This window comes from Mixophyes fleayi, chromosome 4 (genome assembly GCF_038048845.1).
Source record: "Mixophyes fleayi isolate aMixFle1 chromosome 4, aMixFle1.hap1, whole genome shotgun sequence".
Lineage (NCBI taxonomy): Eukaryota > Metazoa > Chordata > Amphibia > Anura > Limnodynastidae > Mixophyes > Mixophyes fleayi.
This window is the reverse complement of record NC_134405.1, coordinates 99,405,778-99,429,448: the sequence shown is the minus strand read 5'-3', so window position 1 is coordinate 99,429,448 and position 23,671 is coordinate 99,405,778. Positions and strand designations below refer to the sequence as shown.

The window sequence follows — 23,671 nt, the reverse complement described above, 5'->3', positions numbered from 1 at the left end:
CCTGCAATGGCGGTAGTTCCACCACTGTTATCGGGGTTTCTTTTACAGTTATGAGAACAACACTTTCATGACTAGGGAGCAGGAGACAATAGGCTGATTTCCTCGCCTTACTGATAAAGTTTAATTTCCCCTTTTGTGAGCCACTCCTTACTTCCTATCAGTAGAGGAATAATTAAATTTATGCCTCTCAAAATATCTTAAGTTGTGCGGCGTACACAATATAAAACAGACTGACTGGGTGAGTTGAATGGACATCCCATGATTTTTAGCAGTTCCTCATTAGTAATTAATGCTGCAATTTTCCTACAAAAGGGAGTTTGAGGATTAAAATGTAAAAATTAAGAGGAATGGTCTTATAAAATTCCACATTACTTTTTAATTCACAATTATCAAATATCCGTTGGATCATGGACATTTGATGTGGGATCTCCATCTATCTCTGGCCTCAGTAATTCTACATGCATTATTAATAGCTTTAATGCAGAAATATATTCTGTTTGTGCTGCTTAAAAATTACTGGCTCAGCACAAAAAAATTGCATTTCTTGCACAGTGGCAATACGACTTAGAAAACTTATTTTCATCCTTACCGAGCCAAAATGAACCTCCCCTAAATTCTATCGAATGGTTCTACTTCAAAAACCTAAAGGGCAATGAATGTAAGTAAGCGGATACAAACTTAAATATTACATTATACCCTGAGAAGAAAGATGTCATTTCACTTAACATTTTTGGAAATAAATCTAACAGGAAAAAGAGGATTCAGTAGGAAAGGGTACTAGGAAAATAATAAAAAAATATATATATATAGATCAGTAAAAGTGTAGTATTTTGCAAAATAAACTTTACTCAATATGGATCTTTAGGTTGATTCTGTATAATGCACCTTTCAGATAATAAATAAGGCTGCTGAGACTGCTACAAACTCTCTAAACTGGAATGATAAGACTCAAACAAACAAAGGAACTTCAGAGGTAAATGGGAATATGCAAGTACACTTCCCTCAGATCTAAGGATTGCCTGGATCAATGAGCAAAGTTAATCCATTAATGAATTTGCAATTGGCAATAAATAATATTGTTCTTCTGAACAAATGCTGGAGAACATCTGCAACCTGGGAAAATGTATAATGCCTCTAAAGAGAGCATAATCCCACTAGGAAAGCATTTCTTGCCCTAGAAGTTTTTGAAACTGAAAAACGACAAAGAAATGTTTTGAGAGAGGTCGGGAGAAGATTGTTTACCCTTCCATAACAACTCTCAACACTCTTGTCATCAAAGAGAGCCAAGATAATGTACTGGAGACACCCTCCCATTAGATCTCTGAACTTAGGAGGGATATGGGCAGGAACCCTATGAAGCTGAAACACCTTTACAGACCCCATTTGATTAAGCTCTTTCTGTTTGCTTTACTCTATTCTGAAAAGTGAATAACTTGTCAAAATAAGTGTAAATTATAAGTGACCTCAAATTTAGATCAAATTGGAACCATGGTATTGGCCACAAAACTTATTTTCGGACTACCCAGTTTTTTGTGTAATTCGTCCTTTAAAAAAAAAAATGTTGCTACTGCTGCACCGGTTTTTAGTGGGAAACCTCATTTTGCCTTGAACTCCTTATTGAGGCAGTACATAAAAACAAACGTTATGCCAATTGTGATTGTTTATACAGAGTCTATCACTCTGTCAAAACGGTCTCCTAGTCCACTGAATGGACCAAATATGTTCACAAAGGACAGCAATGCCTCTACTCTGATCTCCAGCCCGTCCACTTCTAAAATAGGAGAACTTGTCCTCACGAAAAAAAACAAATGGCTCTAGCTCTTCCTTGTCATATCAATTCTAGAAGTCCTAAAGAGACTTACAGAGTTTAAGTTGCTTCCACCTATTTTCCATCCTAGTCAAGCATCTGAATTTGGAGTGCAAAGCAGATTTATTTGCTGCTTTGGAAAAGTCAATGGTTTAGGAAATAGCAACCCTAAAATAGCCAATGAAATGTAGCATCTGATGCGATATATAAATATCAATCTGAAGAGTACAGACAGGAAGAGAAGCAGTATCTGCCTCATCAGAAAGCAGGGAGCAGCTGCACCACACGTTTCGCTGTGCACCTGGAATCAGACCTCTTCATCTTGGTCAGATGAAGACTAGTAATCCTAGTTCTGGCTGGTTACCAAAAAAAAAAAAGAGAGGAAACCATGTGTCAGTGGGGAAGGAGCAAGGTAGCAAAATTTGATCTATATAGACAAAAGAGGTCAAGTGCCCCTTACGCAGATATAGTATGCAGAAGAGGGATGCTCCAGCTGATGTATCTGATCGGTGGAAAAAGCTATTAGACAGTCTCTACTTTTATGAAAACTGCAGAACAACAATACAGCCAAGTACATGAAGAATCCCTCAGCTGTTTGAGTAGCACAGCCAGGCTAATGATGAAATAAAATGCTACAAATGTTATATTTACAGAAAAAGAAAAGGGGTGCAATCTTTAGTCCCGAGCCTCCCATTCTCATGGACAGGTCTGCTCAGACACTAAAGAAAGTCAGCACAAATATAGCACTGACAAGAGGCTGTCGGAGAAATAAAAAATATAATTCCCTTTATATGGTCACACAGGAATACCATATAGATTTGCAAGGACATAATATAGGAATTATCTAATAAATTGTGAAAATAAAATTTTGCAACGACAAGCCAGGACATTACATTAGAAAATATGATATACACAGAGACTGGTACAGTTAAAAAAATTGGTTCAGTCATTTTAAATACAATTTATTATTCAACACCTTTACAAAATATCAGATCATCCAAAACAGCTCCTATTAATTACTGCTACTAAACGCATTTTATTCATAAAGATCACCATTTTGATTTCTGTAAAGGTAGATTAGAACACATCACAAAAAGATAATATTCCCAACATCGTCATTATACATATCTAAAGCACAAAATCTTCATCACTACTGAAACATTATCTTATCTGATCGGGAACAGGTCCAAATATGCAGTATAAAGTAATACTACATTTTGTCCAACCCATCTTTCTCTTCCCAAATGTATGTAAATAACTTCAAAAACTATCAACACAAATGAAAGAGCCACTAGGATCTATATTATGATGGAATATACTGCAGTAAGCTCAGTTTTCATTGACATATTTTATGTTCTATACCAATAAAGGCCAACATTGACATTAAATACAAACATTTAACTGAACATTACCTCCATAGAACCCGTCTTCCTAGTACGTGTAAGAGGCGATTTCCTATTGATGCTGATCAGCTCTGATGGAAGTGGCGACATCAGGATGAATCGGTCAACATCATCAGTGCCTTTTACCTTGGATAAGTCCTCCAGACTCCCTTGGTCTGTCTTTTTATCTTCATTCTAAATAAGGGAAGCACACAAACCTTTATAGGAGCCACTTTAAGGCTATAAATTATAGCCTATAGTTTATTTACTTATACAAAATTATACTGGCTACATGTTATTGTTTAAATAGTCCTGCAGGATGTATTCTTAATATGCATGTTAGAGGATGAGTAACTATTCCTTAGGGCGGTCCAATTAAGATTGCATAAAAAAACACAACAAAAACCTGCTAAGGGAAACAGACACCTTTCCTCTAATTCAAACCAGGAAAATTATAATAAAAAAAAAAAAAATCGCTAACTGTTGTAATCACGCTGCGCCCTCTATGACCAAGGTTAGCAGCATCCCCAAAATAAAATGAATGAGAAATGAATGAGAAATGAATGAGAAATGTCTAAGTTTATGTGAACTCGCATAGAATAGACTTGTTATAAAGTATTCTCACAAGACAAAACAACAGTAACAATAAAACCAGTGTTTCCCAATACCAATCTGAAGATTGCATAATCATATAATTTTACATAGACCACAAAAGCTATTTGGGCAGTATAAATGGGATTATTATACTCACGATAAATCCATTTCTCTGATTCCATCTGGGGAACACTGCTAACATGGGTTGTAGTGGGGAGTGAAGGAGTTGGTACTTAACTAGTTAACTTGTGACTTGCTGATAGACCCTTCACCTCTGCAACCTCCCTGTAACTCCTCAGTGTAATTCTAAAGCCCCAAGGACGGGGAGAAAAAAAAGCCAAAGACCGAAGAGCAGAAGGGAGGGAACGCAGTGTTCCTCAGATGGAAACAGAGAAAAGGATTTAATCGCGAGTATAAAAATCCCATTTTCTCTTTCATCATTCTGGGGGACACTGCTACTATGGGGACTTACAAAAATAGTCCCCCTAAGGGAGGGAACGCTGTGATTGCCCGGCCTGTAAAACACTACGGCCAAAGCTAGCGTCGCAAACACATTGAACTGGTAAAATTTAGTAACTGTGTGTACTGAGGACCAGGTGGCCGCTCGGCATAGCTGCTCCACCGAGACGGCATTTCGCGCGGCCCAAGAAGCTCCCACTGACCGGGTGGAATGGACAGTAACGCGAATGTGCACAGATCGGGTCGCACTGATGTAAGCATACTTAAGTTGAAATAAGCCATCTGGAAATGCTCTGCTTAGACAAACAGGTCTGCTTCTCAGTTTAGCACTCCTGGGATAATTACTGCCGAAAGCGAGGGAATGAATAGTTCCGCCCATTTCAGGATCTGAGTAGCAACCTGCATTGCCCTGGCACTTTTGGTTCCCATTTGTTGACGTATGCCACTGCTGTGGCATTGTCGGATTGGAGGCGAACTGGAATCCCTGAAGAGCCTGAGCCCCCTTCAGTGCCATTAACATAGCCTTCAACTCCAGAATGTTTATTGGAAGCTCAGCTTCTGCTTGTCACCAGAGACCCTGGAGGCGAAGATGACGGGTCATCGCCCCAGGGTCTCTGGGGCGATGACCATGGATAATCATCACAATGGACAGTTATCCAGTGTCCTGGATAATCGTCCATTGTGACGATTATCCAGGACACTGGAGCAAACGACCTGCCGACAATCAAATGGTCTCGAATTATCCATCAATTAAGGGACGACTGGGTCTACTGAGACAGACGGACTGGCTGGGAGTCCAATCTGAGGTGAGACCCTGATCACTCTGATAGAAGATCCCACTGAAACTGTCTGGAGTGGAAACTTCCGTAAGGGATACTCTCGAATGTCGAGACCATCTTCCCTAGGAGCTTCATACATAGGAGCATGGACGGACTGTGTGGAGACAAGACCCGGGTCGTCAAGATCTGAATGGATCGGACTTTGTCCTCGGGAAGAAACACCTTCTGTTCTATGGTGTCCATGATAAGACCCAAGAATGTCATTCGTTGTCAAGGGATTAACTGGGACTTGTTTAGATTTAAAGATTCATCCGTGAGACTTCAACACCATGATAGTGAGATCCAGATGTTGACTCGAGAGATGAGCGGATGCCGCCTTGAAGAGAAGATCGTCCAGATAGAACACTATTCTGACCCCTCTGGAACGAAGACAACTGGCCATCACCGACATGACCTTTGTGAAAACTCTTGGCACTGACGAGAGACCAAATGGGAGCGCCCTGAACTGGTAGTGAGAGGCTTCTATCGTGAAACGAAATAGGGACCGATGTCCCTCCTATATTGGAATGTGCAAGTAGGCATCCCGAATATCTATGGATGCAAGGAATTCTTCCGGTTCCAGGCCATTTATTATTAGACTGAAGAGATTCCATGCAAAATCTTTCCACCCGCATGTGTAAATTTAGGGACTTAAGATTGAGAATTGGGTGAAAGGAACCATCCGGTTTTGAGACCAAGAATAGGTTTGAGTAGAATCCCTGGCATCTCAGCACTCCTGGAACTGCACAAATGACCCCTGCAGAAAGAAGAGAAGCGATGAAATAAAATGCTACAAATGTTATATTTACAGAAAAAGAAAAGGGGTGCAATCTTTAGTCCCGAGCCTCCCATTCTCAAGAATTTATGTAACATCGCTTGTCTCCTTGTGGGATCTAACGGTAAGGAGATCGAAAACAACAGACGCGGGGCCTGACCCCCCGTCGCCTGAGAAATGATATTACCCAGCTCATGGCTAAACAGTACAGATCGTAAGTATGGAAGAGCCTCAAGGAAACACTTTGACTCTGCATCGGCTTCCCAGGATCTAAGCCAAAGGGTTCGTCTTGCTGCCACCACTGAGCCAGACAAAGCGGAAGACATTGAGGCTGCATTTTGAGCCACCTCATTTAAATAGCCTGATGCCTCTTTAAGGTGCAGCGCCAGGGGGAGAAGGTCAGAATCCTAAAGTGCTGCTGCGAGCAGGTCAGCTCAGGACTCCATGTCCCTGGCAACCCATGCCGAGGATAACATAGGTCTAAAAGAAGCTCCTGTAGCTACATGGATGGATTTTAAAAATCCTTACACTTTCCTGTCAGTAGCGTCCTGAAGGGAAGCCGAGTCCGGGACTGGCAAAGTGGTGTGACGCGCCAGGCGTGCTACCGGAGTGTCAACCCTTGGTACTTCCCAACGGTTAATATCCTCCAAATGTAGAGGCTACAATGCCATGAATCTTTTAGGAACTACTACCTTGCGGTCTGGTTGAGACCAACCTGCCTTCGCAATTTCCCTTAACTCAGAAGAAGGGGGAAAACAGACTGCTTCTTTTTTTTTTTTTTTTTTAAAAGCCCCCGATTTGCAGCAGTAGGCTCATCTATGTCTAAAGGTCTAAGGTCCTTCTAACTGCGAAGACCAGATCCTCAATGCCTTGATTTCTGTGAAAATCCTCAACATCCGTCACCTAGTGACCGTCTGTCTAGTAAGGAATTTCTTTCTCCATCCTCTTCAGATGATATTTCTGAATCTGACACTGAAAGAAGAGGATGATTGGTGCTCTTACGTTTGGTTCTAGACTGAGAAGATCTCAGAGAGTCTAGAAACACCTGTACAGTCTATCAATTCCCCTAAACAAAGAGGAAGACCAAGCGGGCTCCCCTACGGGAGCCCTCTGGGAAACAATATAGGATGAAGAGCCAGCGGTTTCTAGGTCTGTCCCGTCATTAACCTATTATTGGAGTACCACAGAAACTGTAGTTCCCCCTCTCGAGGTAGAAGGAGAGCTCGCAGACAGTGCTGCAGTCTCTGCCTGACTGGTAAGAAGCTGCACCAAAGTGCCCATCGACTGTGCCAGCGATATAGCCCACCCTGGTTCTTCCGTTAACAACAAAATACTGCCCTGGAAATCTGCCTCACAATCTATCCAGAGCCCCCGGATCCTGCTGTACATTTGGAAACTTTATCTTGCATTTTGAGAAAGCAAAGAATTTTGCTTTTGGTGATTTCCCTTTATCAGACATTATAAAAGGAATAACAGTCACAGAATAGGATATACGGAGACAGCTAGCAATTATACAATACAAGAAACAAGGCTATGAAAGATACTATCTAATCGCTGACTATCAGTCAAAAGATGTATCTTGGAATATGTTGTATGACACTATATTAGTTAGCTTGAAAAAGTCCGCTTGGACGGACGAAACGCGTCGCTGTTTGTCATCTCCTAATTCACGGAATATCCACTACTGAGCATTAGCTCTGTTTAGCCTCATCTATTGTGAAGACACTTGATACATTGTCTCCAGAGGCATTACGCACATCGTGTCCTCAAGAGGAACATCTTTACATCCTTCTGTGTATTAGAGATGAGCGGGCTCGGATTCCGCTAATCCGAGCCCACCCGAACAGTGCGGATCCGAACACTGTTCGGATATTTCCGGCGGGCAAAAAATTGAAAACGAGGCTCTGTCGTCCAAGTCTCGCTTCGAATCTCGCGAGGGGTGGGAGGGAGGGCCCAGAACAATTCCATCTTGTACCTCTTTTTTTGGCATTATGTGCTCAAGCTACCTCGGTGCAACCTTTTGGCCTAAAAGCAATATTGTGAGGTGTTCAGAATAGACTGGAAATTAGTGGAAATGATTGTTATTGAATGTTATTGAGGTTAATAATAGCATATGAGTGAAAAAAAAACCACAAAACTGGTTTTTAGCACTTTTTATGCTTTTTTAAAAATAAATCAGAACCAAAACCTTTCGTCGGATGTTTTGGCAAAACAAATCAGAACCCAAAACCTCAAGCTAATCAGAACCCAAAACACTAAAAGTGGCCGGTGCACACCCTAAGTATTAGTCCGGACGGATTTAGGTGGTGCGCACCACACAAGACACACTGTGGAGTCTCCAGCTGTTTGAGCCGCTCGTGTGGCGTGACAGGGATTTGGACCTGTATACCCCTTAAAGGGTAAGATTTGGATGGTCTATTTACTCACCAGCTCAACTAATTATATCAGCTGAATGAATACCACTAACAGCGGACCGCTCCACTGCTAACATATCACTATACAGCTGTTATTATGGAGCTATACATTTGATTATATACACCGCTTCACTTGTGGGAACTTGTCATCTTACCTTATAGCCGGAATCTGGTGAAATAGAGTTTCTTCGTCCATATCCGTAAACAGAGCTATTACTCCTTTGGTCATATGGACATTCCGTTCTATGTCAGCATTTAGGCTCTATGTTGAGACACCTGTTGGAACCCTTACCCATATAGGTTCTTATTAGCTTGAGAAATATCTCATGTGAATATGGATTTTACTTGTTTTATTATTTTTATTATTATGTACTGTATTTATCTATTGTTGGAGTAAACATATATACATTTATATATCGAGTTATTTGTCTGTTTAGCTCCATGCATAGTTATCTTTAACAGAACATCTCATGCGCAATCTGCTTTTTGGTTGGTATGTCTGTTTATTAGAGGATTTGCACTCCCTCTATTGATTTGCTACATTTTGATGTTCAATTTGTATTTTTATGTCCATCGTGCTACCTATTAGCTCTGGAGATTTCCAATATATTGTCACTATATTGTGTCCCAGTCAACTGTGAGATGCAGTAATTTCTCTAGCATATGCTGCTATCCAACAATGAATATCAAATATCAATACTGTATCACAGAGTGTATATTAGTAAAAATATAGATATAGTTGTACTTGGCCTTCCTAGACTAGTACAAGTCTGCAGCAGGAGAGGAGTCTCTGTCAGCAGTGTAGCAGAAGCTGGGAGTGTACTGTGTACTTTTCCCGGGCAGATCTTGGCACCTTAAGAGATACCATCGCAACCTCTGCTATGGGGGGGGGGGGGGTGTTCTATTATCCAGCTGCATTTCTCTGCTTCATTAGTCTCTCTCCTAGCCCTAATGTGCACCACTTCCATAATTTAAGAGCATCATCCGGTCTGTTGCCGTACACCCATAGTTGATGTAGTTATTTACCTAAATATTATCATGAAATTAGGGGCATACACACAGTATATTCAGATTTTTTTTCTCCCCAAAGAATGACATGGGCCTATTCTTGTTTTAAAATATATAATGTGTTCCCGATATTGTATATACCACCAGAGGAGCATCTCTCTCCCATAAATATTGTCAAAGTAAACTATGATGAGATGAAGCAACCATAAAAATTATTCCATTTTCATATGTATAATGTTATATAAGGTGTAAAAAACAAAAAACAAACAAAAATACCCCCAAAACTAAATAGAATCGAATCAAGAGCAGATTCAAAATTTAGAGCAGGATCTGGCTTCTGAGCTGCATTTCCACACAAAAGAAAGTATATTTCCAGTAAAACCCTTCACTTCATCTAGAAAACAGAAGACACTCTTACTTCTGCTGATGCCGGACGAAATCCAAATCCCATAGGGGCCTTTTCATCTTCCTCACAGCCCTTCACTCCTGGGCTGAAATGAAGCTCTACATGAAATCTCTCTTCAGAAGATGGGTCCTGACAATACATAAGTAGAGGCAACGATAATGATTTAGAGAAGAAAACCCAGCCAATCTCTAAACCAACACAGAAACATCTCCAGAGCATTGATTTAAAAGGAATTAATTCCAAAAGAAGAACATAGTTATAAAATGTTGCAATCATAAAACATATCTGCAGTTTGCACACAATGACAGTGTGACTACACAGCACAAGCCAACCTTAATGAAAGAAGCGTCACTTCACGCATTGAAGACGCATTGACTAGTGTTGCAATATACAAGTCCTTCTGTTAAACTGCACATCATAATACTGCTTTAGGAATGTAACCCAGAGCTCACCCTTATAAAGAAACATGGTATTTGATTGTTCGTATTTGCAGATATGGAATTTATTTTTACAATTAGTGGCCCAAAGTGATTAGCAGGCTTACTGCATGAATCCAGGAGAAAGGATACTCTATAGAAACTGCTTATGTGGAAAGGAAAGGTTTTTACAGCTGGCATTTATTTATAAATATTTTTTACTATTTAAAAAAAGACACTAATAAGTCTAACTATAATCCTGCATTCAATATTACAACAATAAAATATCAAGTCACAGTTTATTTTATTGATCTGAAATGTAACTCTGCTGTGTGCAGGTTTATCATTCAAGACATTGAGAAAAAAAAAAAAAAGAGGAACGTGCCAACAAATTCTCAAGCCGACTTGAAAGTGCCCTTACATGTCTAACAAAAGAAGGTATTCGTCTAAAGCAAAAATATTATTTTTAAAAGAAATCTTCTAAGTTCTTAATAAATAAGAGAAACCCGAACACCCCATTACCTGAACCCAGAATCCTCAAGATGGGAGCTGTATGGACCATGCTGCGCTGGAGAACTCAGGCCATGCTGTCCTCTTCATCTGAGCAGAGCGAGTTATCCTGCACTCAAAGCTCACAGTCCAATACAGATCCCAGCTTCAGGTAATAAGGTTATTGGGGGAGGGGGGGATCTGAGGTCCCTCCTTGCTACATGGGGTTTTGCTAGAAACTGGATAACTCCTTTAATAATGACATTATTACATGCAAATATAATGCCTTCTATAGAACTTACCTTGTTGTTGTCCTCATACAACATAATAACAATCTGGGTCATGTAGTTTAACTCCGAGACTGCGCTTAAATAATCCATGGCTCTTTTCCACTGTTGATCTTTAGAGTCCTAGAATATACAGTATTAGCATTATATATTGTATTTAAACAAGTTTTTTTTACATACCATAATCTACCACACTCAGCAATAGGTTTAACGATTATTGTCACATGTAAGTGCTAGTATTATTTATTCCAACATGACAGAACACAATTCAAGTATATGACAAAGGACGTTCTCCTTATTATTCGTACAACTGTAAACAAGAAAAGAGTAAATATAATTTTAAAATGCTGATCATGACTTACATGATCTCTTTAAATTAAAACGATTACTTTAATTGTATATTTATAAATCCCCAACATATCCCATTAATATACTAATCGGTAGGCCAGGCATGTGCAGGACACTGCTTCTTCGTTAGAGTTTTAGGATTCTATAAATTAGCCGCTAAGAAAATAAATAACATATCACAATATCATTGTGATATAACATTCTGAGGTCACTTCCACTGCCCCATAGATTGTAAGGGTCCACCTACCTCTTTATGTCTGTCTGAATTACCCAGTATTGTTTTTTTTACTGTGCTTTTCCCAATTGTAAAGAGAACCCGAAGGAATTGCACAGTATATCATCTCACTGTGCAAGTATTAGGATAGTAGTGAAATGTTTTCTGGTCAATGGGTGATAAGGCATCACCACCCCACAGTGGGTTAACCGGCTGCTTTGGCTGTGTGGATAAACCATGCATGGACTTTGATGTCAAGAACAGTAGGAAAAATGCTTAAGGTGCTTAATGTCTGCTGGACATGAGAGCTGCATACAACAATCCTGTGGCCATATATTTTATACTATGAATAACCCAAATAAGCAAAATGTTTTGTAATACTTAATGAACTTAAGGGTGCCCACACACAACAGTATTGCATCTGGTATTGGCAATTGATGCAACAATGCAGAGGGCGATGGGCGATATCAACAACGATTATCAGGCATGGTGGAAACTGTGGTTAGAAGATCTAATCAGCCCATGTGTGCTGTCATCGTCCAACCTTGTGTATTGTCAAGCTGAATGATAAACTGGGCGCTCGGCCCTCCAGCGTAGTTGTTCCTAATTTCCAGGGATAGCCCCAGGTTTTAAAGATTTGTTTCTGGAAATGTCTTCATTTGTCAAACTCTACAATAAACTGATTGTAATTCAGTATATGTGATACGAACCTTCTATATTTTGTGTACGCTGAATATGTTAATATTTATAGAAGAGGAATATTTAAAATGCAGCATATCACATTAAAAATAAGATGCCATGATGGGAGTTGTAGTGTAGGAAGGGCCACTGAGACATGCTTATATGCACCTGCTCAGCAGTGCAATGTTAGCAACTATGCCCATGGGTCATATGATGTGTGTGTGGCCCACTGAACACTTACAACATCTGATGGACAAGCTTTGATTTGTTGCAACATTAAATGAACATTTAAAAATGCAAAAATACGTTTAATAGGATCATTTAATCACACTCACATCCAAGAGCCCTCCATAGCGAAAAATACTTAACAAGGAGTGCACATGGCTCTCGCTGGTAAAGTACAGACGTGTTCTAACATGACGCCCTGGAGACAGGACTCCTCTTGAATAGCTAAAGATAAAGAGACACAAAAAAGTAAAGACAACATATATGAAACAATAATATAGACTATAATTACACTACATGATGCAAACCAATATCGCAACCACAAAAACTTATACACTACAATTAATGAAGACTAGAGGGCCAGACGAAGATCACCTGACTTAGTTTTGTTTCAGGTATCTGTTCAGCAGCCTGCAGCAACTGTAGCGGTATATAACACAATGCACCTATTTTGCAGTAGATCACAACCTCCCATCTAACAATCCTACAAGGTATTGTACACCTTGAAGTATTACAAAATACATGCATTCAAATGATGTCATTGTTATATGGCCGATATATATGACATTTCTTCCAAGCGATAATGCTTAGGTATTGCATTAACCACCCTGTGATATACAACCATCAGATGTAACAAACTGTAACATAACTTTACATTGGAGCATAAAATAAGTATTTAATCTATAAAGACGACATTGCTATGAAGAAAATCTTACAGAGGGTGCAGCTTATTTACAGACTCGTCCTCATGAGTTCTCTGCAGGTCCAACTGGATCTTATTAATAAGAGGAAGACAATATCCCACTGCAATCTCCAGTTTCTCCTCTTTATTAATCCCATATTCCTGCAAAGACAGTCAGAAGAGAATAAAATGTCTCAATTGCCTACAACAAAAAAGTACTTGGAAAATAAGTTAGCTAATCTGCATGTCAACCAGAGTTTTACAGATGTTTTAAATTATGCACTAGAACAAATGTCAACCCCAAAAAATTAGATCCCGTACCAATAATAGCACATGTGGTTCAAATATCTCCCTATGTTTCAGGCAACTGCTTGTGCTCTGTCAGTAATAAGATGGTGTAGCTTTCCCACATATCACTGTACCAGAGTATGTCAAGACAAATGACCATGCATCAATAGAATGTTAAAAAGCAGGATGCAAAGTCAGTAGAGACCCACCTGTGGGATTATAATATCTGCTAATGATTTGGAAAGTTTAAAGAGCTCATCTGTCCCTTCCAGTGTAAGGGTGCTGTTGTGCTGAACATCGTACTTGACGCAATCATAAATATCAGGAATCTTGCTGATATCATAACGCCCATTCTTCATGCGGAAATCTCTCTCCAGCTTGCTCCATCGCTGTAACATCAGCTCTAAAGTTTCGCTGTGGTACAACTGCAGATCTACGGATAAGATCACTGTTAGCATCAGCAAGTCCACCCATAGTCATCAAAATCCTATAGCATCATGGCAGCAATTACACACCTTGCAACGCTTACAACAACCAATATACTGTTTAATAATGTTTATATTTTAAGAAGCAGACAGGGAACACCTATAAATATAGGAGACCAATAAATATTGAAAAAGCAGCAAAAATCCATTTACTACAGAAATACCACACCATAATAAAAGGGAAAATACACTAAAGCATGGATCCAAATTTGCTGGAAACATACAATTGTTGAAAGCAAAACAATGTAACCCATGGGCCACTGAGTCTTTAAGCAGCCATATTAGCATGACAAATGTAAAACTGTGTAATATAGTGGCGCTATATATATATGACAATAAATAGACAAACTTTAAAATGTGTAGCAAAAATAACTTTTGATTATTATTATTACAGTACCGTGTTAGCCAGAAAAATCTATGTGATGTTAAATACTTTAGTGTCAAAAAAGACAAAATTATTATAGGAGTGATACTTTTATTGGCTAACCCAAAAAAATGTATTATATTTGCTAGCTTTCAGAGCACAGAGGCCCCTTCATGAGGCAAGTTTACAAATGAATGAATGGGGAAAAGGCACAACATTTAAGAGCTGTTACATCAATAAATTTTTACAGAGGGAGGCGGGTAGATACATCATTAACATAAGCTAAAGTAATAAAACAAAGGTTTTCCTTAGGATGGAAGTGTAAAAAGTCCTAGGTGTTCAGAGATCTGGAGTTGCTCTGCTGTGGGGTGTGAAGTGTGTCCATGTAGTGGGTCATAAATCCAGGTGTTATATTGAGTCCTTGAGTTAATGACTGGAATGTTCTTATCAGTTTGAATTCCCATATTTTTCTCTCCCTGTCATTTTTAAAAAGATCTTTTAGTATTAAGACTTTTAAATCTGTTATACTTTGTCCTGGTCCAGAGAAGTGTTTACCCACGGGGGTGTCCAGAGACTTCCATATTGTGTGTCTGTGTAAATTCATCCTGGATTGCAGTTTTGCTTGGTCTCTCCATTGTATATTCCCTCAGGGCACCTTGGACACTGTATCATGATACATCATGATATCCTATAATACTTTTGTCTTTTTTGACACAAAAGTATTTAACATCACAAAGACATCTTTAAATAATCTGAAGAACAATTGCTTGTGGTGTTAAAAGTTTACCTGCAGACTTCGGATCTTCCAGGCGTTCTTGAATCTGTGATGTTAGATTTTCAATAAGGGCAAACACTTGGTCGCATGTTTTCACAGGATTCTTTATGGATTCCATGGAGTTAATCAGAGATGTGCTGCTTGTGGGGGCCAGCTGGGGGAACGTTAGAAAGAAATAACTGAATAACATTCAGCACAAACAAAAACACATACATTTAGAGTCACATGAATAGTAAAAAGCCTTACAGTGGAGGTTCATGCATGACGAAAACAAACCCTCCCTTTGGTGACTCAAACAAAATTGAGGTACCCTCCACTGTAACCGTGGCCATTACAAACATGTAATCAAGCAATAAATAATAATATTTAATAATTCCACTCAAAATTGAGTGTTTCCCCTACCAAGCTCCCCATAAGTGTCTCCTCTGGGCCACAATTACTGCCTGGAAAAAAACACCTACTGACCGCTGCATCTAGATGTCCAATACATAGATTTACATTAATACATTTTTGCTTCTTGGAGGACTTTTCATAAGTTTCAAATGGTCACTTTACCATTTCCCTCTAGAAGTATAACTCTTATAAATACAACACATACACATGGTATGATTTATCTTAAGACTTCTGGGTCAGTGTTGTAGGTGTCCACTTACTCTTTAGTACCTTCTAACTCCTGCAATAACTGTAGAAATGGAGCAATATGATAAAACTCAAATCAAGTAGTGCACACTAAAGATGGCACCTAACTGGACCTCTGTTACTCCGGTCCAATCTGCCATTTTCAGGACAAATTCTGTTTTAATAAAAGCTGAGAAGATAGAGTCTTCCACTTCTGTTTAAGTGGTAAAGGAAAAGTAAGCAATAGGGTCCCAAGAGATTGACCTCCACCAGGATTCTACCTGGATAACTCTTGCTTACAAAACAAGAGCGGAGTTCCTCTTTAAGACATTCATTCTTTCTTTCAGTTGTGACATACTGTCCTGTAGAAGATATTTTAAAATTAAGCAATATAGACTGTATTTTAATTCAATGTTGATAAATCATATACTACACAGAACTAAAGTCTACATCTCTCTAACTCGGTAGTTGCGAGCTACAATTTGGACAATTTTGGATCACAGTGCGGAATACTTTTAATCAGCATTTGTGAGCTTCTGAATGCTTTTATATACGCTAGAAAGTGACCTTACAGGTATATAACACTATTCTACCTTCTCTTGGTCCTCCTCAGTGAAATCTGCATCCTTCTGCATGATCTCATGTAGATGAGCCTTCACTTTCTGTTGGCAGCTGCTTAAAGAATCACTGTCGCTGTCCAGGAGACCATTCATGTTAGCGCTTTTTACCATCTGAACAAGGATAGGTGTAAGCTCACCTTCTAAAGCCAAGAGACCCTGTAGACATCACATTGTTCATATATTGAGAGCTGTATATGTTAAAAACTTTACAGTAAAAAAAAAACAACAGCACAATTTGTGAGACAATGCTAAAATCAACAGCTCTAGCACAGTAAGAGTGTACAATTTATATGAATAACTAATGTTGTGCTTCTAATGGTGTTAGGGTGAACAGTATGTGCAAAAAAAAATAGAAAAAACAACCATTAAAATTATGTAATCTCAATAAAATAAACATTCCTAGCATTCACTTAGACAACAGTTTTCAGTCTGAAAAATAAAATAAACACCAGTATTGAATATTATTAGTATTGGGTATTATGCCAATAACGATGCGTCAAGCAAACACGGCAGCAGATATGGAGTATTGCACACTAAGTGGCACCATTCCCTGAATGACACAGTTTGCTAATTTAAGGTCAATGAAGCCCAACAATTGAAAACGTTCAGAATTGAAGGTCAAATACATTATTAACTTAGTCTATTAGTATTATTTATTTCTCTGAAGCTTTGCTAAAAAATAGTTTTATTATTTTCTCTTCTCCTCCATCACAAAAAGCTATCGTCCCTCACTTTAAGTTATACACATTTGTTTTATGTTCCGTTGTCCATAATGAACCTATAGTGGATATGTACTGCAGACTTGTTACCTTCAGTAAGCATAACAGATATGACCGTAAGATGCATACTTGAATTCTATAAGCACCTTTGCAAAAGCAGCAGCAGTCATCTGCACCCGTCCCTCATCAGATGCATAAATCTTGAGGTCATGGCGGTAGGTACTGTGCAAACGTAGAAGACCACATCCTGGAAAGCCTGCATAGTCTCCTGCAATGCATCAGGAAAAGTCAATGTCATTCAGTCATCTGCAGTATTTTATGTAGCAAAATATACTGGATATGTGCATTATCTTAGCAGGGATTTCATGTAGGTAATTGAACGCTATGATAAATGCCTAGAAATTGGAGAGTACTAGAATAAAAGACCATCTGAAATACATAACAATAAATCCCACAAACTGCCATACAAAGTAAAGCTGACCTAATTAGTTAGGTTTTATTACTGCTAGAGCCAATGTTGATATATGCTTGAACTCTCTGTGAAAAAGGCAGCCATTTTTATATACTGCAGTTCTAAATGTGTGTCAGGTTAACGATTACAAAGTATTTTGTAAAGGTGATCCATCATAAAACTTTAAATTTAAATGGTAGAAGCGTTGCTAAAAAAATAAATACAAATTAACAATTGCCACGGGTATCCCATTAAATGTGCAAGTAGTTGCTTCAGTCTTTCTATTATGAAACAAAAAAAAACAACATCATTTATTAATGCAAGATGCTCTGGACAATTTCCAAAAGACAGCAGACAAGGAAAATGTTGCTCTCCCTAAATAGTGTGACTCACAGGACTAAGTGGACAAGTGGGAACACTGTACAAAGCATTGTCTGTGGCAGAAAATGTATGCACTGGGAGAAAACAGAATATTAAAAGCAGCAGCCTTGTCACCTCTGCTACTACCACCATTATTTAACACCATCATGACTGAGGGAATTTCATACTTTAATGCCCACACTAAAATTGGCGTTTAGGAGGTGTGTCAGGTTTACAAGGAATAACAATAGCAGCCAACTCTGGTGAATTAGATTATTTATTTTGGGACTAATAGGCCTTTCTATTTATGGCACATTTTTGTACACATCTTTTTGTATCTCATTATATAAGGAAAAACAGATAAAATGGGAAAGTAGTTAATTATATATACCATTAATCTCTCTTTCCTCAAATATTCCATGGCAGCCTTTAACAACGAGTGGCCCCTTCTAGCCCAAGGTAGAGGCCCCCAGTTACTATTATAGTGCTGCTCCTCCTATTTCCCTGGTATCTGAGAAATTTCCAAAGCTGTCCCAGAAAAATATAAGGCAATATCAGGCTGCCGTGGAGTATTTCCAGCAAGAGGAATAAACCGTAAACTTAATTAGCTCCTTTCCAATTCAATCCTCTATGGCAGCTTTATGATGGGAGCAGCAAGATAATAGGGAGGGATAATAAAAAATAAAAAAAATACCGTATGTTGAAGGTATGAATAGATGACCATTCCGCAGCTTTGCAGAGATTCACTGTTAATGCCTGAGCCCTACGTGCCCACACAATTGCTACTGCCCTCGGTGAATGAGCTTAAAGAATTCCTGTATTCCTCTTGTATGCCTGTATAATATTTTCTGTTATCCATCTCCAGATGGCCTTGACTTTAGTTAAGAGGGATGGATTAGTACTGAAATTATCTGTATAGCCATTAAAAAAGGCTCTTTGCACCATAAAGCCTGTAGTTCTATGAGCAAAAGTAGTTGCCTCAAGAAATACTACATTAAGTGTATAATACCCGAGAGGAATTTCTTGCAATGGTTCAAATGGATCAGATATTCAAGTGTTCAGAATTAAATTGAAATCCCATGGTGCCACAAAGGATTTAAAACTGCTTGAAAAATAAAACCTGATAATAAGAACCTCAGAGGCTAACTTAGTGTACCAAAAGACACTATGAGCTGAAAGAGCAAGACCTTTGCCAAGGTCATCCGGAAGAAACATGTGAGATACTGGCAGAGGCTGGATTCAGCTTACCTTTTCCAAATTTCATCATAGACCACAGAAGAGCATTTTGTCCTTGGCTGAAGGAGTATGTCAATGACTATCAGAGATTCCATTCCCGTCCGCTCATGCCATCGGAGAGAACACTTTCAGATTCGTATGAAGAATTGGGTCCTGGCACAGGAGATCGGGCCAAAGAAAAAGAGGCCCTTGTTGCTCTAAGAGCGTTCCCCAGTGTACTGAGAACTATGGGCTCGTGGGCTGAATGGAAGAATTGCCATGACCTCTGCCTTTTCATTTTTGATTTTCTTTAGGGTGCAAACAATGAGAGGGAACAGAGAGAAGACATATCCTAGTTTGAAAGGCCATGGAACTGAAAGATGTCTTCTGTTCTTGAAAATTTGTGGCAAGAGGAAAATCGAAATATGTTGTTTTGGTTGGACACCATTAGAAACATTTGAAGGAGACCAATCTTTTTTTTAGTAACTGACAGGTTCCTAGATGCAGAGTCCAGTCTCCAGGATGAACTGGCCTTCGACTGATATAATCGGCTAAGACATTTTCCCAGCCTGCCACATGAAGCACCAAGAGAAACCTTTGATTGTTCTCCAACCAGGAAGTGACTTTTGACACTTCTGCCATAACGTTCTTGCTCTTGGTACCTCCTTTGATGGTTTATGAAGGTGCCTTCCAAACTACCCTCATTTACAGGATGTTCACATGTAGTATTCTTTTACTTTGTGACCATGTACCTTGCACCCCATTTGACAGATTGGCCCCCAGCCTGTTGCACTAGAGTCTTATGAGTATTGTCCATTTGGACAATTTTGGATCGCCACCACTTGGGGGACTTCTTGGTAGCTCTCTTCATCCGATTGACGTGATATAGAGATGTTTGTTAGCAATCCCACTGAGTAAGTAGATCTAACTGAAGATTTTGCATATGCCGCCTCACCTAGTGGAGAATACTTATGGTTGAGGAAAGCATCCCCAGAAGGCAAAATATAATCTGTACCACAAACCGTTGCTGAGGCTGGATTTTGATCCATCTCTCTTCATGAAAAGACACCTTGTCTCAATCAGTGCCTATCTGGACACCCAGGAAGCTTATTTTCTGAGAGGGGATAAGATAACTATTTGCCCTGTTTATGATAAAGCCATGCTCCTGCAAAAACTATATTATCTGAGTTGTCCTGATTTGAATAGTGTGCTCTGAACTTCCCATGAGTAGGATGTTGTCCACATAAGGCAGAGAGTAATATCCGGTTTCCTTGATTCTGCTACCAGGATAACTAAAACCTTGATGAAGGTTCTGGGGATGTAGCAAGATCAAAGGGGAAACAAATGAACCTGAAGTGCTGGCCCAGAACCAGAGGAATCATTGGTGCTGACCTGCAAATGGGATACGAAAGACACTAAAGAAGAGGAGGAGCTAAAAGAGACAACCAATTGTTAAGGCTGGCATGGTGTATCGAAGTGAAACAATATATGTTTCAGAATTCTTCCCATAGTTCCTTTCTCACAATTTATGCATATAGAAATTAACCAAGTATTTCATCAGTTTGTTCTCCAAATGGGTACTAAATATGTCTATTTACTGAGCTATGACAAAGCTATAGTGCCAATAACCAAAGAACATAGTTTTGTTTATGTAAAATATACTGTGAGTGTACATGGACACAAGCAGCTTTTTATTTTTAGATTGGTTTTACTGATAGTGGACATGGGTGTCAAGTAACTCAGATTGTGGGCACACTACTGGAAACGAAGGTCGTCAATGATTTGGAGCATAGTCATTCGGAATGTAGATATACAATCTGTTATGCTAAGGCCCAGTGCAACAAGATGTAGATTTAGTATAGGGCAGACAACAAAAGGATAAATAAGCTCCATAATTATTTTTATTTTTTTTACATTGGCTTAATGAAGGATTTATTATATGTGCTGTGGTTGGCAAAGTAGTTTGGGCACTATAGTAATCACATTAGTACAGCTTTAAAGTTAAAGGTCTTGAGACCAAATCATTACATTTTGGGTAACAGGTGCTGAATTAATAGCCAAACAAGTAAAACCATTATACACCTACACAAAGCAAACAATGGGTTAAACTGTGCAACAATGGATTGTCAATTTAATTGTTTTACACCAAATTGGTCCCAACTGCTGCAAATGCTTTATCAGTAGGTCAGCAAAATCAAAGGCAAAACAAATGATTAGTTGTTATTTCGAGCAGCTGACAGCAGTAACAGGACTCCGCTATATGATTCAGTTACTTGATCACCGCACTAAGCAACTGAATCTGCCTAATGTGGTGATCCACGTGTCTATAATTAGCAATCAGATCTAGTTGCATGGGAATTAGGCCAAGCAACTGATCTATGCAGAGAGTGTCACATGCAATCGCCAGTGCATGAGCACTGAAGACCCCAAACAGGTCTTTACTGCATGCGCCAACTCCCGTTTAAGCTTGGAAGCGTAGATAGAGGGGTCCGTGTAGTGGATGAACAGGCATCGTCTAGCCCCCTCACTTCCAGGCTCTTATAGTTATGCCCCGCATCTGTGTATTAGCAGATGATAGACCAGGCATTAATGAATCCTTTCATTTTTGTGTTCTTAATCATAAATAGCAGTTGTGCACATAGTGTGTACTGTGATGACAGATCACAGCAGCTAAAGAAATGTTTCCTACCCAATGTATAGATTTTCTACCACAACAAAGAAATTCTCTCTTCAGCTCTGAAATCCATGGCACAAGGTTTTATTGGTTGACAAAAACATGACAAAACATTAGGGCTAAATTACTAACAATAATTAGTATATGTTTATGTCATAACTTTATAATAAACAAGCAAAAACAATGTTAAAGTCTTCAAGTGTTAAATTTCACTGTTAACAGAACATACAAGGCCACAAAACATTTACCCAATTAGAATGGAGGCTCAGTAAAGGAGTAATATAAAGAAACAGGATGTACTCTATGTGGAAATATTCCCTGCTAACATTAAGATTGATGGTAGATGTAATTTTGGCCTACTGATAACAGATCACAGAAGATGATTGTTACACAACAAATGCAGTACTCCCAGAACCGAAAAAGCCACTAGCATACACATTTTAGATTAAACAAAGAACAGCACTTTAAATGTATCATCTTAAAACTTGTATTTATAATTTTTTTGTTTTATATTACCCTTTTAGAATCTGATGCCACTGGGGCAAATATACAACATAAATCATAGTGATCTGAATTCTTAAAATACAATTTGGCCTCATGTATAAAAATCTTGCAATACCGAGATGTCATACCCGGTATAATAGAAATGTTGGTACACATCGGTGACATTATTGTCTGTGCCCTCGGGGACAGCTCCAAGTTAAACGAAAAAGAACGGTACAACAGCAGTGATCGTCATTAGTATAATGTTCCCTTTTATCTCTATGGAGCAAAGACTACATGGTATCTCTATATTCATAAGTGTCTATTTTCTTTAAATAATTGTTTTCATTGTAACATGTAAATAGATAGGGTCTAATATTTCAACCAGCTCAATCAAATTTGCTGTTAGGTATAAAACAAAGTGCAAATGTATTTAATTGTTTAATGGCTAAATAGGTCTTTAAAATGTGTTTATAGTGTGTGCTCACTTTTTCATAAATAATTATCAAAAACCATGGCACCCTGGAGCTTAATTGCCTCGAGAGGAACTCCTATTGCTTTGTCACATTTTACAAACAGTGTAAAACATTTTTAAAAAAATTAAAGCAAAATACATTTTTTTTTTTTTTAAACATGAGGCTAAGTGTGTATAGTAAAGCTGATAACTTTGTATAATATCAAATGTACACTGGTCCAATATAACACTTTGCATGCTCTAAACCGACCAGCTCCTGGGCTTCTTCTGTATCACAAATTGGATATACAACAATCAAACTTAAGAGGGGGATTGTTAAATATATTTATAAACTTCCTACAGAAGTTAGTTGTATGGCAGTGGATCCAGTGCCTTGTTTAGTTGGAAGGGATGGGATTTCCCCAATGCAGTTAAAGGGACTGTGCAAATCACGCCGGCACTCATGGCTCTTACCGAACTCTACAGGAGAGCTACAGCCCAAAGCCGGGATGTTACCATCTACTAGAATATGTTGATAAATAGAGAGGACAAAGGGTTAACCAAGGACACAATTAATGTGTCATCAGAGGATGTGTAGCTTCACTAGAACATAAATTTAGAGGGTCATAATGAAAAGGGTTGAATAGAGAAAAACAAAGTTTAGAATAAGTGAATGCTTGAATAAGAAGTAAAAGAACACAACTTGTTATCAGTAAAATAAAAACATGAAGTGAAAAAGAAACAAAAGCAGGATTAGAAGTAACACAGGTGCCTTGCTACAGACAGGATGACAAGGAGCAGATGTAGACAAGGCAGTAATGGAAAGCAGAAGAGAAAAGTGTGGCGAAATGATGAAGAAAGCATACCTTGCCCTCCAGGGTACATACAGCGAAATGCCCGCCCTAGCTCTTCTGCCTGGACTCTCCCAGCTGGTGTCAGTTCACCACCCCATTTCAGGACTAGTAATAAAGAGGGACAGTCCTTCCGAGCATCTGTGAAGACAGACCACAATGACATTCATGGGTGAATTTCAGCAGCTACTGCACACACAAAAACTTTATCATCAGTCAATAAATCATTCACAAAAATGTTAGGAGGAATACCCATTCAGGCCACCATAACCTGTGAAAGCCAACCGATACATAAAATGCCTTAATTGG

The 23,671-nt window shown here is 38.8% G+C and overlaps 1 protein-coding gene across 14 annotated transcripts in view; it reads right to left on the bottom strand.

Annotated features, from left to right (window-relative positions):
* The window catches only part of PPIP5K1 (diphosphoinositol pentakisphosphate kinase 1), a 111,930-nt gene that overhangs the window by 47,844 nt on the left and 40,415 nt on the right, over positions 1-23,671 (bottom strand). For all 14 annotated transcript variants that reach the window (XM_075207860.1, XM_075207859.1, XM_075207861.1 and 11 more), the window contains 10 exons: positions 23,378-23,503; positions 17,021-17,142; positions 16,129-16,311; positions 14,930-15,071; positions 13,503-13,726; positions 13,040-13,167; positions 12,434-12,548; positions 10,871-10,978; positions 9,676-9,792; positions 3,220-3,384 (listed from right to left, as the gene is read on the bottom strand). In XM_075207860.1, the coding sequence (XP_075063961.1) occupies positions 3,220-3,384; positions 9,676-9,792; positions 10,871-10,978; positions 12,434-12,548; positions 13,040-13,167; positions 13,503-13,726; positions 14,930-15,071; positions 16,129-16,311; positions 17,021-17,142; positions 23,378-23,503 (1,430 nt within the window). The remainder of the gene's footprint in view (positions 1-3,219; positions 3,385-9,675; positions 9,793-10,870; positions 10,979-12,433; positions 12,549-13,039; positions 13,168-13,502; positions 13,727-14,929; positions 15,072-16,128; positions 16,312-17,020; positions 17,143-23,377; positions 23,504-23,671) is intronic.